Source organism: Cotesia typhae, unplaced genomic scaffold, assembly GCF_013202065.1.
Source record: "Cotesia typhae breed Kobodo isofemale line unplaced genomic scaffold, CoteBio_Ctyphae contig_43, whole genome shotgun sequence".
In the NCBI taxonomy this organism is placed as follows: Eukaryota; Metazoa; Arthropoda; class Insecta; order Hymenoptera; family Braconidae; genus Cotesia; species Cotesia typhae.
Window position 1 is genome coordinate 992,124 of NW_027423752.1, and position 18,824 is coordinate 1,010,947.

General features: G+C 25.8%; 2 protein-coding genes and 1 long non-coding RNA gene across 5 annotated transcripts; 1 reads left to right on the forward strand and 2 right to left on the reverse strand.

The window, feature by feature from the left end:
• Positions 1-11: 11 nt before the first annotated feature.
• On the reverse strand, positions 12-6,932 carry LOC141528357 (FHIP family protein GK23746). Its single transcript, XM_074244378.1, has 9 exons — positions 6,627-6,932; positions 6,243-6,451; positions 4,277-4,531; positions 3,797-4,193; positions 2,831-2,998; positions 1,429-2,733; positions 1,129-1,327; positions 367-499; positions 12-267 (listed from the first exon to the last, which is right to left on the reverse strand). Exons 1-9 carry the CDS (start codon positions 6,774-6,776, stop codon positions 144-146), a joined length of 2,940 nt encoding a protein of 979 aa, XP_074100479.1. The 5' UTR covers positions 6,777-6,932; the 3' UTR covers positions 12-143.
• LOC141528362 (uncharacterized) lies at positions 6,803-10,158 on the forward strand. The gene is made up of 2 exons (XR_012479358.1): positions 6,803-6,942; positions 9,902-10,158. It is a non-coding gene; the product is annotated as an uncharacterized LOC141528362 (long non-coding RNA).
• Positions 7,360-18,779, reverse strand: Bnip3 (BCL2 interacting protein 3). Of its 3 annotated transcripts, none has more exons than XM_074244383.1 (6): positions 18,639-18,779; positions 16,489-16,660; positions 16,339-16,426; positions 11,998-12,080; positions 9,910-10,065; positions 7,360-8,589 (listed from the first exon to the last, which is right to left on the reverse strand). In XM_074244383.1, the coding sequence occupies exons 1-6, from the start codon at positions 18,673-18,675 to the stop codon at positions 8,538-8,540; spliced, it is 588 nt and encodes a 195-aa protein (XP_074100484.1). In that variant the 5' UTR covers positions 18,676-18,779; the 3' UTR covers positions 7,360-8,537. The 3 variants fall into 3 exon arrangements, with proteins under 3 accessions (XP_074100484.1, XP_074100483.1, XP_074100485.1); XM_074244382.1 differs by having other exon boundaries at positions 18,636-18,777; XM_074244384.1 differs by lacking the exon at positions 18,639-18,779 and adding an exon at positions 17,921-17,931 and having other exon boundaries at positions 16,489-16,685.
• Between the last annotated feature and the right edge of the window lie 45 nt (positions 18,780-18,824).

Sequence of the window (18,824 nt, forward strand, 5' to 3'; positions counted from 1 at the left end):
ATAAAAATAAGTTAATAACAAATATTTTTTATTTCTTCTTTTCTATTCCTTAATATAATTTTTACATAAATTTGTATATGTATTATTGTATATACATTTTAGTAATTTACACATATAAATTTCTTTTTTATTATAAGTTAATGTTAAATCCAACTATTTAATGATAACACACAATGTTCTTGCGTGATAGCCGCAAGTTCTTTCAGCCACTCGTCCATAATAACAGCACAAATTACCACGTGTTGCGTGGGTGTTACGACTGGGTATCTAGAAGAAGAAAAATTACCATCATCATCATTAATTTTTAAAGTCGAGTAACTAATAATAATAATAATTAATAATTAGGCTTAGGAAATGAATTAATACTTGAATCTAAAATCGCTGTTATTTTCAGGAGTATCTTCTGAAGTTACGCTTTTTAAACTTTGTGGAGGACTGTTACTTCCAAACTTGAATATTTGCGTTAATGATGAAGTCAAACTACGTCTTTTTGGTTCATCTGTAAAATAAAAAATTTTTTATTAGTCAAACTAACTTGAATGAAGATACTAGTTTTGTAAAAAAAAATTTTTATGGAAAAGTTTTGGAAAATTTAATTTTTTAAGAAAAATGTCTCTTGTGATTTTTTTTTATATAATCAACGTTTTCACCGTAATTTCAAAATTTCAAAAATTGGGAATTATACTAAATGATTCAAATTTGTGATATTAAAAAATGACATTGTATCTTGTCAACTATTGACATTTTTAAAGATACAAGCTCATCCTGAAGTTACACTCATCAAGACCTTTCATTTGAGTAGCCACATCATTTTTTCATATATTTATATATTATATATATATATATATATATATATATATATATATATATATATATATATATATATATATATATATATGTATATATGAAAAATATATCAAAATGCATGTGGGTACTCAAATGAAAGCTCTTGATGAGTGTAACATTAGGATGAGCTTATATCTTTAAAAACGTCAATATTTAAAAAAATACAGTGCAATTTAACAAAAGTTATTATTTAACAAATCAAAATTTAATTTATTTATAATTCACCAGTAACGATAGTCACATAGTGACTGCAAGGTTGCTAGTTACGATTAAAAAACTTACTTCTTATAAAAGAATCTTGGCTGAATAATTCTTTTTTCATCATCGGCGTTGATAAATTCGACATGGAAGGATTATTTTTAGCGCCAATAATTCTAAACTCACGATTAATTAAGAACATGCGCGCTTGCTTAACTAATTCGTCGACATTCTCAACTTTTGATAAGTATTTGTCCATCTTGTGTTTCAAAGAAGCTAAAATCTGTGATAAAAAAAAAAATTATTAACATATAATTAAATTAATAAGCACCAAAAAAAATTCAGAGCATTTCCGAGCGTAAAAAAAATGTCCTTTCACTTTACCTGAAATAACGACCTGATACTAGGCTGGAACACCAAAGACGGATTCAATAAAAATGATTGTAACAACGGTTGGTGATAAATAGCCAGCCTGCTGATTAAACCAGTCAAGTGTAAATTAACATATAAATTATTGCTAGTCATGCTCTCTAATTTCTTCAAAAGAACGTCCAAAAAGACACCAATGTCAGGTTTACTGTTTAAGTAATCATCCTGGACAACTTTTTTTTTCACAGCTCCCTTACTGCTGCAGCTATCGCTGTTAACTTCCGTTTTATTTATTACAACACTGTCATTGCGTTGCTCAGTGACAGACAGCTCATAATTTTTATCTTCAAATTCGTCATTATTATCGTCTTCAATTGAGGACATTTCAGATGAATTTTTCATCGCAAGACTTTCATATCCACTGCTTTCGCCCATGGAAAACATTGGGTCAATTTTTGTCGGCTCTTCATTAATTGCTGGCTTATGAATATCATAATCCTCAGTTTTGCTTATCGCACTATCTTTATTTCTTACATCTACTTGTTCGTTTAATAAGCTTATAATATCAGACTCAAGAGTTTCTTTATTGACCTCATTATTTTGTATTTTATCTCCTTCTTCGTCAATACCTTCTTTACTATCAACCTCATCATCATCTTCATTTAATTTAATATCACTTATTTTATAATTGACATGATTGTTTTCATCATAATCCAATAACGATTTAACGCTATTTAAAATATCATTATTCGATAAATTTTTAAATAATTTTTGCATATGATTAAGTTGTACTTTTAATTTTATTTCTTCCTCATTTTCATCGTCTTCGTCTTCTTTATTATCTTTGTCGAGGTCTTCGTCAACTCCGTCGTAAGTTGACGACCAATTTGCACAGGCAAGATTGCAGGCGACTATTTTCTGCCGAGCGTCAAATAAATACGCAAAGTAATTCCCATAGAGACTTTCATTGGGATTAAATCCAGAGAAACTCAGTGAGTTTAAATTTGTACTTGGCATTGACGTTGTTGTGGTTGTTGCTGCTGTTGGTGGAGAATCCGGTGAGTTATTAGGTTCGAATAAATTTGAAGAAGACGATGAAGATACCGTCGATGTGAGAGGCCATGATAAACAGCAATTTGGACGCAATGATAAAAATTTTTTAGCTGTGTTACCAAATAAATCAAAGTCACGCAGTCTTCGACGCTGGGATAACATTACGTGTGTGCATGGTGATAATGCTGATAAACATAATTCTAACATTATGTCTTCGCAATTGAGGTCTACTAGTGTTTCAAAAAATGCTAGAGTCACTATACACAACTGAAATTAAACATAATTATTTATTTATTTTTTTTTATTATAAATTTTTAATATTAAATTAGTGGATATAAAAAAAAAAAAAAAAAAAAAAACTTACCCTAGATCTTGTTGAGATTCTTTGAATTAATGTATCCAGTATTCGACATCCATCATAATTTTTTTCTAATAAAAATTTTACTAAAACACGCAACAATCCCGAATTCGTTGTCGACCGAAAAAATAAATCTAAATATGCAGTAGCAGCGACGGATTCATCAAGAGAAGTCTAAATAAAAATAAACATATGTTAGTCATCAAATAAATTTTATTGAAGAAAAAAAATTTGTTTTTAAAAAAATTATGGTACTGAAATTAACAGAATTTTACCTACTTTTTAGATTTTTATAATAATTAAATTATGAAAAAAATTTTGTAAATAAATTACACTCGCAGAAATTAAAAATAATTACACAAGAAAAAAATTAAATTGAATCAAGAAAAAAATTTTTAAACCAATCAAATAATTTTGATGAATTTCATGGTCTTGAATCAAGACGAAATATTCTTGAGTCAAGTTAAATTTACTTAAATTAAGAAAAATTTTGATAATTATGTACAAATCGGGTCAACCCATACTGGGCCAAGTTAAATTTTTTTTTTTTTATCAAATTGATTAATTTTTTTTTTTTTTTATGTACTTTTCAAAAAAAGATAAAATAGAAATTTTATCCAAAAACATGAAAGCTAATATTTTTTTCAACTTTTAAAGGCAAAAAAGGTATCAAAATTTTTATTTTTTTCTTTTACGACATTTTTTATTATAAATTCGCCGTAAAAATAAGCAGGATAAAAAAAAATTAAAAAATGTTAATAATTTTTTACCAAAATTTTTTAGTTTAAAAATTTTTTTACTTTAATAAATAAATTTTTTACTTTTTAATTCTTCAAAATTATTTAATTAATTTAAATTAATTTTTTTTCTGTGAATAATAAAGAATTTTTAAAATTAGTTATTTTGCCAAAATTAATTTGTCATAAAAATAAAAAATATCTATTGATTTCAGTATCACAAAAAATGATGTACTTGCAAAAGTGCTGGACCCAAAACAGGAACTAAAAATCCTTGATAAAGATATTCTAGCAGCTGTTTTTGAACGGACGAATGAGTGATTTGTGCTACAGCATTACAGAATTCGAAGCATTGCATCAAATGCTCCAACGACGGAATATCGTTGACATCATCCGGAGTCAACCTGTGCCAGTCTTCATACTCAATCTCTAGTTTTCGGGGTAATAACGAGTACAGTCCGCTTATTCCGGTAGCAAGGACCGGACAGACGTTTGAGTTTTCGGATAAATATATTCCTACTTGGTCATTTTTTTTCGACAGAGCCATGCAAAGTAGAATTGCATCGCGCGCCTGCTGTCCGATTGGTCCTTCTCGATGAACATGCGGTAACAATAGTGTAAAAATAATGAACCTTCAACATAAATAAATATTATCTTATAGTATTTACTGGAATTTAATTGTTATGTAGATAAAGGTAATAAATTGTTTTATTACTTGCGTTGTTCATTCTCGGCGTGTGGATGAAAAAAAACGTCTAATAATGCTAAATTCTGCATTAAAGCTACACAAATACTATTAAGTAACATTATTAATTTCTTTTCTATGTCACAGGGCAACATATCATCAATAAAATTTTCCAATAATTTCAACAATGGCCTTGCTATCGGCTCGTGGCCTATTAAAGGCCCATTAAAGGTTATTATTAATTCAAATAATTTTATTAACTCTAATCTTATGGAACTCGTGTACCTAATGAAAAAAGAAAAAAAAAAATCAGTATTTTTTTTAATAAACAAATTACATGCCTCAACAATTTAACCACTTAATTTTTTGAATTATAAAATAAGAAAAAATTTAATTACGGAAAATTAAATTTGTCACTTTATTTGACAATCAAGAAAGTCATTATAGAAAGAGTTATCATCTTCTTTTTTTTTTAAATTGATAATATTTAAATTAAACTTATTTATGAGGTCGTCGCTTCATATTTATCATATGCCTTGAAACTATACTAGTACTAATCTAATCGCTCATGGACTTAAAAACCCGAATTAACATAAAAATATGAGTAATTAAATTGTTGACTGCATAATTATATTTAAATGACTAATATCTCATGCTTTCTACTTTAATAACATATACATAAACAGAAAGTTTTTTAAACTGAGTTATTGATATTTTTATAAGTGCAAATTACACTACGATGCAAGTTACACTTACGACTATAATACATGAAATATGAGATATTTGTAATCATTAAATGAAAAATTTACTGCTTAGAAAATAGTTACAATACTAAAACAGCAGACATAAGACGATTATTTATTTTATAAGGTGATACTGAATTTATCAGACGTCTAAAAATTTTTTTATATTAATTTATTTGTTATAAAAATTTTAAGAATAATTTAAAAATTTTGTGCTGTATAAAAGATTGGAAAATTATTTACAATTAAAAAAAAAAAAAAAAAGTTGATTACGGCAATTTTACAAATTAAAAAAAAATTGTGATATTCAACTTTTTTTTTAATTGTCCATTTTTTTATGCATTTCAAAAAAAAAAAAAAATATATCAAAAACATCAAAAAAAGATAAAATATAAATTTTATCTAAAAAAATGAGAGGCAAATTTTTTTTCTAACTTTTGAAGGCAAAAAAACTATCGAAATATAAACTAGACTTTTGGCCATATCTTAAACAAAATAAAAAATGTTTTAAGCCGTAAGATGGACGACAGAGTTCTTAAAATGGTCCACCTTTACAAGCATGGAATGTGAATGTTATCCATACATGCTTGTAAATTAAAATAAAATTAATTAAAAAAAAAAATTAATTTAATAAAAAAAATTTCTCAAACAAAATAAAATTTTTTTTATTTACGGCCAAACTAGATATGGCCAAAAATCCGTTTGACCCGACTTGTAAATAATTACCCAAGATTAATAATAATTTTATAAAATAAAAATTTACTGACTATAAATGGTATTTAAATTTTTAAATCACCAAGTCTTTAAATGTAACTTTTTTGTTTTGATCATTTAAATTCCTATTGTCTGAGGTGATGTCTAAATCCATGTGATATTTATTCAATAAATAACACACTTCACTTGTTTCCATATTTCTTGTTAAATTCTGAATAATAAGGATTATTCGAAATGATTTGTTCGAACAATAAGTCATTATTTAAACAAAACAAAAAAAATATTTAATGACACTAAAATTAATAGACATGTTATAATTTTTTTTTTTTTTTAATTAGAAGAAAAACTAAATGTAAAATATTTGAAAAACTTTAAATAATAAAAAAAATTAAATAATTTAATAATTAAATTAAAAAATAAAAAAAAATTGTAGAACGTCTGCTGATTTGAGTATCATAAAAATGAAAATGTATCTTCTGCTTTCAGTATCATAAAAATATTGAGTTAATTAATTAAAAATTTCTAGTGGAAGATTATACCTCCCAACATTGAGACTCCAATCATAAACAATGTCGAGCAAGTTTTCGCTCAACAAGTACTCCAAGCAAGGTGAGTGTGATGACGCAGACAATTGTTGGTTTTTAAAATTAAAATTGCTGCGGAATTCAACTAGCAGGAGCGTTATCATTTGATCGATATGATTTATGACAGCAACTACGTCGTCGTAGACAGGCAAGTTTGTTGATGACTGTAAATTGGTAAAAAGTAAATAATAAATTCAAGGTTAGTAACTGACAGCATGAGAATTATCGGATTGTAGATACTTAAATGGTAAATGGTAAATAGCATGTGTAATAATAGTGAATAGTGTCAAGTGCGTGGGTGTCAATAAAAGGTGTTGATCAAAAATTGACATAACTTACTCGTGTTTGCTTAATAATTTCATTTGTTTGCTGCCAGTGCTTGCAAAAGCTATCATAGCAAGCACTAGGATCAGCATCCTTGGGCGGCGAATCTCTGGACCATTGTTTATTTAAACTATTTCTCAAAGGGCTATTTCTCAGCCAACTCATTTTTTATTTTTTATTTATTTATTTTTTTTATTTTGATTGAACGTGCACTTATATTTATTTTTAATACATCCAGGTTATTGCTCAAAGTACTTTCCTTATTACATCTTATTTCAGGTGATTAACATACGCGACGTATGTTTATGCTGGTACAGATGCAGATAATCAGGTAATTACTGTTACTGCTATTGCTACTTAACAAACACATCGTAGATCTTAGGTTTATTAACACACACCTCTACTCATCTCCGAGCTCCAAATGTCCAATTCTTTTTTCACTTTTAAAAAAATATTTACTGACATCTGGTGGATAGAAACTGTAAAATACTGCGCAACGTCACGCGTCGGAAAAAAGCGGGAAAATATAAATATTTTCAAATAATAATTTTTTATGAAAATAAAATTAGCCGACAGATGTCAATTTTTAGAATTTTTTGTAATAATTAAATTATTGTAATTAATAATTAAATGACATTTAATTTGTAAAAAAAAATTTTTATATATAAAATATAAATAAATTTATTAATTATTTGAGTATTATTCAACTAAAATTATTGAAAATTTGTGGATTAAAAAAAACTAATAATTAAAATATTAATATAAATTTATAAAACTTTTTATTCAATATCATAATTATAAATCATCTTATTGGAATATAACACAAATAGAGTAATAATAATTTTTTCATATGTGGATACAAAGTTATAATTATATAATTAAAAACCTACAACTGGATGTAATTAAATTTTTTTTCTTATTAAATATTGATAGCGAAATAGCCAACTCAATATATAATAAAAAACAATAAAATAAAACAATTTTTCAATATTAAACACCTACACTACAAGTACAGTAGGTTACATGCTTAATTTTAAAAATAATGGAAATATCTGATCACTGAGAAACTTTTTCACGGTTGAATATTATTATTATATATATATATATATATATATATATATATATATATATATATATATATATATATATATATATATATATATATGTATTTAAATATTTGAAATCCCACCGACAATTGAGTACGGAGCCGCATTGAGAATAAATGTATTAAAATTTATTGATACTTTTTATGTCGACATTTCAAATGTCATTTTTATTGTCAAAATAAATTCTTATATTTTGATATTTTTATTCAACTCTTATAAAATCACTGAAGGATTTCTGTGTAAATAAATTTTAGCTTTATAATTATTTTATTTATTGATATTAATTAATGGTGAGAAAAGGTAAAAAGTCTGGACTAATGATGGACGAATTAAGCAGTAGCTTTTTGTTTTAGAAAAACTCCCTCTGATCGATAGTACGCTAACACGCTATTCTAGTATACATTAATAAATCTACACTCTACGTAGATAGAAATATTTTAGAAACAGTATAAAATGGACACGCTCACTATTTTATTCTTCTCGTACTCTTAATATCACTCAATAACCTCACAGCAATTGCATCGTACCAAAGGTAGAAATTATCTAGACTTCAGAAATATATAAATATTTTTTTTTGTATACTTTAAGTTAGTATGTATCTTGTTAGTATATGTAATTAATAATAATATTAATTAATATTGTGAACACTGGACAAGAGCGTGATGTGTACGTGATTAAATCTTATATATTTAATTTATTATTTGTATTTAAAATTAGGCTCGTTCTAAAAATCCTTTTCGTCAGTCTTTCTACCTCGATAATCAAAATCATTCTTGTCATCCTTACAATTAATCCTTATACGAGTCACTTATTGACTAGCTCACTCAATAGCCACACGTGTCATCATCAGTCCCCGTCTGGTCAGCCATACTCTGTTCAAGATAAATATAAATTATATTATTAGCTCAATTGAATTTTATTAAAGATATCGCGTTACTAATGCCAAAAGGGCGTATAAAAAATTTTTTTCATTTCAACTAACTTAAAAATGTTTATAATATTTAGATCTGGAAGAAAAGTGAAGAAAAAAATTTTTTGTATACGCCTTTTTGTCTCTAAGACAAAAAAATTCTAAAGCCAAAAAAGCGTATCATTTATTTTTAATCATAATTAATTATTAGCCTTAAAAAAAAATAGAAAAGTTATCACTGGTAAAAATAATGACTCTTCTACTCATTTTATTTGAAGAGAATATGTTTTTGATTAAAGAAGAATATAAAATATTAATTTAGTAAAAAAAATTAATTTAAAAAAAAAATTTTTTTTAAAGAAATTAATTAAAAAAAAAAATTAATTTAATAATTTTTTTTTTTAACAATATTAATTTAGCTAGGCACTATTCCGTGCCTAAAAAATAATAAATATATATTTCTTGTAAATCTAAACGTTGAAAAAAAACTTTAATCTAATATGATTTTGTAATTTGTACAATTAAACAATTAATAATTCATTACACTTTATCAGTAAAGACATGATTATTAGAATCAATATAAATTAAAATTTTGTAATTGAGTCAAATAAATTTTTTTTTTCAAATAAAATGTCACTGTTATTTTAGTTTATTTTTTTTAATTTAAATCCAAATTTTTTTTTAATAAATTCAGTTAAAAATTCATTATTTTTACCGGTGTTACATTTTTTTTAAGGCTAATAATAAATTATAATTAAAAAATAAATGATACGCCTTTTTGACTTAAAAATTTTTTTGTCCTAGAGCCAAAGGGGCGTATAAAAAATTTTTTCTCACTCTAATTAACTTAAAAATGTTTATAACATTTTTATCTGCAAGAAAAGTAAATAAAAAAATTTTTACTATACGCCCTTTTGGCTTTAAGACAAAAAATTCTAAAGCTAAAAGGGCGTATCATTTTTTTTAATCGTAATTAATTCTTTACCGGTGTTGAAATTTTTTTTAAGGCTAATAATTAATTATAATTAAAAAAAAAAATAATACGCCCTTTTGGCTTAAAAATTTTTTTGTCTTAGAATCAAAAGGGTGTATAAAAAAATTTTTTTTACTCACTTTTCTTACAGATCTGAATTTTATAAACATTTTTAGATTGTTTGGAGGAAAGAAATTTTTTTTAAATGTTTTTTTGGCTCTGCAGAGCCAAAAAGCCATAAATATTGAAATGCACCCTTTTGGCATTAGTAACGCGATACATTGTTACTATTTTTATTTAGATAATTACCCAAAACCAGTACCAATGATGAGTGACAGCAAATTAGACAAGAATAATGTGTAGAGAACTTCCTTGGAGAAAAGCCCATACTTGCCAACCTTGGCTGTGCGAATGCTGTAAGTTTTTCTTTTGGTCATGCCCAATGGATGCTTGAATTTCCAGTCCCTGAAAAATCATTTTTATTTTAGTATATTTATATAAATATGTACGTTTGTTATGTTCTATATGCTAAATAATTTGAAAGCAATTATTATCGTACTACTTTGAAGTTTTAGATGTATACCCTGTACCTAGTTCCTTATTTATTTAAAACTGGGTCATTATGAAAATACATAAATAAATTAACACGTTTGAGGAAATAAATTATTTATCAAGCAATGAAATACTTCAGCGGACTCATCAACATATTTAAGTATTTAATTGCTCGTTTAATATTTTATTAACTTAACAAAGTAAAATTTAATGACCACTGTTTATGTAATATAAATCTATTGTTTTAAATTATTAATTATTATTAATCGATAGTATCAATTTTTCTGAGATAAGCCGGTTATATAAATAGAATTAGAACAAAAGTTATCAGACAATTAAGATCCGGTCATTCTATTTTAGATTACAAAAAAAAAATCTATATTATTAAGAGAACAAGAGAAATTTTATGGCTAGGGTATTTATAAAATAAAATGGGTTTTTATGGTTAAATTTAGTATCGTTGGAAAGGTTTTGACCTGAAGTTTTGCTTTTTCAATGCTTCATATGCTTTTCTAAAATAGTTTATTTATTATACAGAAAAAAAGGTTCACTTGAGCCAAGAAAATATTTTTCTTCCTAATTATTTTTTTGAGCGGAAAAAAAATTTTTTTTGACAAGAAATTTCACTTATCCCAACAAAATTAATTTTCTTGGTCTAAGAAATTTATATATTGATCCAAGAAAATTTATTGAAGTCAAGAAAATCTTCTTGGTTTGAAAAAAATTCAGCCTCTTGCTCCAAAAAAATTAAATATCTCGATAGAAGTAAATTTTCATTAATATTTTTATTGATTAACATGTCAAATAATATTGAATCATTTTTTTCATTCAATATGTATAATTGCACGCTAAAATAATATAAAATGGGTATCAAATATTCAAGAGAAAAATTTTCTCATGGTGAGAAAATTTTTTCACAGCTGAAGTAGGTGGTGCTGCTTCCCTAAAGTATCTAAAAATCTTGATCAAATATAAAAATTTATTTTATCAAGTATTTATGATAATTTGAATTAAAAAAAAATTACTTCCACCAAGAATAGAATTTTTAAAAAAATTTTTACTTCGACTAACACAACTTCGGTCTTCCTTCAGGGATTCGAAAATTTTCTTGAGCCAAGAATTTTGTTCTTCAGTCAAAAAAATTTTGTTCCTGTGTATGATAAATTTTTGAAGTAGTTGAAATAAATAGATTTAAAAAATTAGATTTGATATTTTTTTGCGATAGTTATTTATGATTTAAATAATTGAGAGAGAAAGAAAAATTTTGTGACGAGCATATTATTATTTTTAAAGAAATTTTTGTAGTTTAATTTGGTATCATCAGGAAGATCGAGATAAGAATTAGTACCTTTCTACCTATTTATATATTTTTCAGTGATAATCAATTTTTTATGTTAAGTTTTTAATAGTCTTTTTGATTTTATAAATTTGTTCGGTCACATTTGTCCATTAAATTATTTATAATTGATCCTGTGAGAGCACTATTATTTTCAAAATTTATTTAGAAAGTCCTTAAACTATGTACAGTGTGATTATAAATATAAAAAAACCATTAAGCCAAAGTTTTCTTATTTATAATTCGTAAATCTCAACAGTCGCATAGTGACTGCACTGATGGAATTTTTTTATATTTAATAAGCTTTATTAACTGTTAATAAATGATTTTTAACATCATAGAATTTAATATATATTTATTAACAATTAATAAATATTTATTGAATGTAAAAAAATACTTGTCAAAATTTAATAAATTAAATAATTCAAATAAATTAAATTATTAACAGTTAATATTTAATAAATCCTCCTATCAGTGTGCAAATTGCTAGTAATAATTAAAATAATTACTTGTTTGGTGGAACTTGCTCTGGACGTGAACACCATTCATCGTACATCCAATCTGATTCTTTTACCAGTAATTCACTAGCATCCTGAAAAATAATAAATTAATACTTAAAAAATTTTTAAAAATAAAATAAATTAATAAATTTAAGATAAAAATTTTTTTAAAAGTAAATAAAATAAAATTTAGATAATTATCAATCTGTTTACCTGGACTTAACCCTAAGTCCAATGATTCATGATAATTATCTAATAATCTCATAAATATAACCGAGTCATACAATGTGCTTACTAATTACAGATTAATAAAAGTAAAAAAGCAATTAAGTAATTATATAAACAAATAAACATTGCTGTTTATAGTTTATTGTTGAACAACCGAGCAATAACTTTTAAGTCATGGTTCAAGAATAGTAATGCGTCATGTACATACGTTACAAGTAATAAATACGGCATAGAAAATGGCATGAAACAACAAAAGCCTATCCTAGGATAGTTTATTGAGTCTATGACCTAAAAAAGCACAAGGCAACGCTTGTGAATCTTTAAGAATTCACACATTATATACGTGGTGTCTAACGAACTTTTTACTTCAGCAAATAGTCCAACGCTAAATTGTTTGTACAAGTTAAAGTTAAGTATTATAGGCGTACAGAGCGTCTATATAAATATACACGTGTATTTTCAATACAACGTATACCTAGGCGTAGATAAAGTTATAGATACTCGCGATATAAAGATCTGGGTGCAGGCGAGTGACCTTACAACTATAATTTACTACGTCGCAAAAAGTAAACTACGAGTTGAATGTACAAGTGAATAAATTTAGCTGAATCTTTTCATCTTTTCAGGCTTCTATTTTTATTATCAGCTTATAAATGCAATCAAACGCCTCGTGGACAAATTTCACGCATGGGAATACACTTTTGGCATGGATTATTTAAATTACCGGCGTAGAAAATTTTAGATGATATTTTATATCATTATTTATATATTACGTAGATCCAATTTTAAATTATGTTCCAGTTTTATGAGCTTTTTAGTTCCAGTTAAATTTATTTTGCTTCATAATTTATATCATCTAGAATTTCCACCTGTCTTCATCATATTCAGGTCTTTATTTTTCTTTTAATAGATTTTTATATTTAGATTTCATTCTGAAAAAAGAAAAAAAAAATTCGATGAGTCAATGTAAAAATTTTAATACTAATATTTCTTTAAATAAAAAATCCGATTACTTTTTTAGAATTTTTTGACAATTTTATAAAAAAGAAAATATTGAAGAATTTTCTTTGTAATTTATTTCTGCTTGAAAAACTAGAGTAACACAGTAGAGTGTTATATTATATTATATTATATTATATATTGTACACCATAAACCCAGGCATCAATAATGTAGGAAGCAAATATACATTTTTTCATTACTCCCACGCTGTGTACAATAAACATTAATTTAACTAGTACAGCATAGCTTGCTCGCAACTAAATTGAGAGTGGATGGCGTGAGCAGCTATCGGGCTTAGGATTGGATGAACGTCGTTTACATTAAGACACGATTAACAACCTTCAGTAATACGACAAGCGTATTACACAAATGTCGTATATAGTGAGCTGCATGAATTAACATCGTGGTGACCTCTCTTGACTCCATTATGCGGAAAAATATATTTTTTGTCGTCAGTCATAGATATAATGTAAAACGTGATATGATGCGTAATGTCGAATCTAAAAAATTTATTAGAGTTAAAAAAAAACGATTATGAGACATTGAAAGAGATTTTTCAAAATTAAGAAGAAAAAATAATTATTTTACGTTAAACAGGAAAGTTTTTTGAAGATAAAGGCGTGAAATAAATTTTGTCAAATTAATTTAAATAAATATTTGGTAAATATTTACAAGTGGGGTCAACTATTTTAATCAAATTTTTTTGAACGAAATTTCTATTTGATCTTATTGATATATTTTTTTTTTAATCTATGAAAAAAATCTATGAAAAAATGATAATTAAAAAAAAAAATTTCCTATCGAAATTTTCAAAAAAATTTATTAATTTTTTTGAAAATTGTGATATTAAACTTTTTTTTTTAATCGTTCTTTTTTTTATAGACTTTTCAAAAAAATTTAAATTAAAAATATCAAAAAAAGATAAAATATAAATTTTATCCAAAAACATGAGCCAAAATTTTTCCCAAATTTAGACGCCATAATTTATAAATTTCACTCTTATAAATTAAAAATAAATTATAAAAAAAAAAATTCATAAATCGAGAGAAAAATTCTTGAATTAAGTTAAATTTACTTAATGAAAAAAAAAATCTTACATCAACTCATATAAAAAATTTGAAGAACTTAATTTTTTTAATTTGAATAGAAAAATTCTTAAACTAAGGAATTTTTTTTGGTTCAAATAAATTTAACTTGATTCAAAACAATGAAACTTCAAAACTACTTTCTTAAATGAGTAATTAATTTTTTTGCAATAAAATAATTTAATAATATTTCAACAAAATTATTTGGTAATTATTTACAATTGGGGTTCACTATTTTAATTTTCATTTTTTTGAGCGAAATCATTTTTTGAAAAACAAAAAAAAAATAAAATAGAAATTTTATGCAAAAACATGAGAGCCAAAATTTTTTCCAATTTTTGAAGGCAAAAAATCTATCGAAATTTCTTTCTTTTACGATATTTTTTATCATAAATATGCCATAAAAATTTACAGAATAAAAAAAATTAAAAAATGTTAATTTTTCACCAATTTAATAAGGCTAAAAATAGGGTGAACCCCGTTTGTAAATAATTATGAATTATTTTCTTGGTTCAATGATTTTTCTCTTGATTCAAGTTAATTTTTTTTTTTTAGTATAAGCGCAATTTCGCTAACATTCGCGGTGCGTTATGTTACTATTTTCTATTTTTCGATATAACTCGACAAAATAAAACACCACGAAATTTTCTTAAAATAGCAACATAAGACCCGTTAAAATAGCTAGATTTCTAAAGAAATCCACGTAATAACTTCCCATAGCAAGAAATTTTTTATTTTTCAGCGAGTTTAAATTTCGAATGTTTGTATACAAACTCGCGGAACCGGTTTCGCTGTAAAAAAAAATTCCGCTGTCTCACTCATCCTGAGAGTGGAACTAAATCTTGAAGTACAGAGAGTAACGCCATAAAGGACTGCTTCGTTTCCAGTTACCGATACTTAATACACAGAGCAATGTAGGTCGGAAATGTGAGACTGGTCGTTCTTGAATATGTCTAGCTACTTTGTCTCATTATCATCATCAAAACAAATATTATAATCATAATTATCATTATCGTCACATGTCAATGTTTACCTATCAATTGATATGAACACTCGCGACATTAGTTTCAGCTGTAATAAAGGAAAGAAAAACAATGAGCGAGAATAATATAAAAAGCAGCCGTTCGATGCGATCGATCTCAGAGGACAAGGTTTAGTATATTAATATACGATTACTCATAAAGATGATGCATAGAAAATTCTGGATTATATGTACAGTTGCTAATTTATTTTTTGCAACTCATTCGACAAAGAATTTACAATAGAGCAATGCTCTGGTTAAGCTTTGTGGATCTCTTGCGTGACAATCAAGGCCGAGATTAAATCTAAAAAAAAAAAACGAATTTAAAAAAAAAAAATTAAAAAAACTGGTAAAGCGATAAAAAAAAGTACTATCGGTACTTGCAGTATTATCAGCGTTTGAAATAATAATAATAATGAGTAAATATTGAAGCGTAAGGCTTATTCAGTGACGCAACGTCTCGATCGATTTTAAGTCGCGCATGTTGTACCTTTGCTTTAAAAGGAACAATGAAGGTTTTTGCTGGTGAAAGTTGTCTCACTTTTATTATTATTATTATTATTATTATTATTATTATTATTGCTGATAAAGTTTTATAAAATAAAACTTTAATGTAATAAATAAATAAAAAAAAAAATTTTTTTTTTCGCCATTTTGAAGTTCTTCTCAGACTTCCAATATGGCCGTCGAATTCTATTGCCGTATTTAGAACTATTTCTTCTACTGTAATTAAACTACAAGAGCTATAAGTGTAATTTTTTATGACGACATGTGTTTTGCCCCTTGAAATAATTTACAAAAAAAATTAGATGGATTAGTAGTATTTTTCGAGAGATATAGAGAGTACTTTTTAAAGACGTGTACGCAATAAAGTTGGGTTAGGATGATTAATGCCCATTCATTGCAAATCCACTTACTTAATTTGAATTTGCTTTTTAAACTAATCAAATGCAAAGTACAATCTGTACAAGAGCTTGAGTTGTGCAACAATAAACGGGTTATTGTACTGTACTAACCTTGGCACAGCTGTAATTTATATATACTCCTTTGAGATCATCGTCAGTAGATCGCTCGGTATTTGGACTGTTGGGTGGGCTCTTGGGACTAAAAAGTTTTAATTATATTAATTACTAGATCGAGACTGAAGATAATTGACGCAAACTTACCTATCTCGGGGTGTGTCTCGCCGCGAAGAAGCTAGAGAGTGTCTCGCTGAGGAGTGTGTCGAGTCCCTTTGGGCTTCTCTTAATAGACGAAGATACTCTTCTCCGCCACTTCCGAATGGCAAAGGTGTTATTCTGTCAGCCAACTGCGCGGGGTTTAATTCCACCCATGATTCTGTTGATTGCATAAATTTAATAATCTAGATTATTAAGAGAATAAGAAAAATTTTTTGACCAGCGTATTCATATGATAAAATGGGTTTTAACATCGAAACGAGTTTATATCTTAAAAAATGTCAATAATTAAGAAATTACATTGTATCTTGTCAACTATTGACATTTTTAAAGATATAAGCTCATCCTGATGTTGTACTCATCAAGACCTTTCATTTGAGTACCCACATCAATTTTTCATATATTTTATATATATTATATATATTATATATATATGTATATATGAAAAATATATCAAAAATGCATGTGGGTACTCAAATGAAAGGTCTTGATGAGAGTAACATCAGGATGAGCTTATATCTTTAAAAACACCAATAGTTAAGAAAGTACAATACAATTTAACAAAAGTCATTATTCAATAAACAAAAATTTTATTTATTTATAGTTCACAAGTCACGGCAGTCACATAGTGACTACAAGGTTGCTAATATTTTATTTCATTTATTAATTAATAGTTTATCGACCTTAGTTATTAATTTAATCAGTTGCAAGGCTACTGATAGTTCAATTTAATTAGATAATTTGATCTTTGATTCTAAATCATAATTTTATCGCCGATTTAAAAATAAATAGACTTAATAAATTATTTTTAATAAGAATAAATTATGAAGAATAATTCACTTTGATTTATAGAGACAAAATTTATGGACAATTATTAATCAAGTAATTAATTAAACTCTGCGGTAGTTAATGAAATATTAAAATTATTTTTAGATTTAATGATTTAATTAAAAACCAACCCATCTATTTTTCATTTAATAATAATTAAAAATTAACGCATCTATTTTTCATTTAATAAATTGTAAGTATAAAAAAGAAAGAATTAAATCATTGAATAATATTTAAAAGTTTGCGGTTGAGAAAAAAATAAACCGTCGTTAGATCATTATAATAACAATATTAATATAAACGGATTGTCATAGAAAGATAAATAGAAAGACAAATATTTTTGAAGGTCTATCTATTAATTTTTTCCTTTCGCTTCTATAGAAGCTAAAGTGTACGTGACTATCATCACGCTAGCGAAAAATATCTGATCCTGACTGTAATCACGTATTCCAGTCTTTTTTATTTCTTCGCGTGTTTACTGATTCGCACTTCCTTCTGCCTAAAATAATAATTACACCCACATAAATAAATTAAAAAAAAAAAAAAAAAAAAAACATGCAATAATTTTAATACAATAAATAATGGTGAATACCAAAAAGTAATTTAGTATCTCTAAATAAATTCTTTGTTAAAATGAATAACGCCCACTCCAAACTTAGTTATAAAAATAAATATTTATATTCTGGGGAACAAAAAGCTTCAATATGTACTCGCTCTTTTGTTTTCTTTATTCGTAAATTTATCTTGTCTATTTTGTTGAAATTTATCTGGTGTTTAGCATTATTCTTCATTTTCTAGACTCAATTGTGTAATATATAATTACACTGTTTTACTTTCTAGTTAAATTTTTAAATAAAACGATAAGATACGGAATAATCGCTCGAGTAATTCTCAGTATGAAAAGCGAATATTTTTATTTTGCATATTTCCAATAGAATTTTATTTAAAAAATTTTTTACGCGATTTTTATCTGAAAAAAAAAATTTTTTTTTATATATATTAAAAAATAATCAGACTTAAAAAATTATAATTAATTTATGAAAGTGCGCTATAAAAAGTAATTGCGCTTATCGAGGTAAATAAAAATAATGCATGTCTAAGACAACATAAATACGTCGCAAAAGAAGTTTGTTTACACACACACAGTATTGGCGGGGAAGCCACGCGAAATGGCGGTGATAGTTTGACAGCTGGATAACTTTTTATAAAAACAATCTAATAATTTATTTTTCACTCTGAAATTTCAACAATAAATTTTTTAAATTAATAATTATAATTATAAATATTTTAGGTAATAGAATGCTTACCACCGAGACTTTCGTCCAGCGTGTATTTTGATGTAGACATTTCGTCCCACCTTTTTCAACAAACTTCACTCACTGACACTGCTCGTTTGATTGTAAAATAATTTTTTTTGTATTCAACAAGCTCGGTATTATTTTTTAAAATTTTAATCTTAAAGTTAAAGATTTTATAAAATATTTATTTAGTACTGA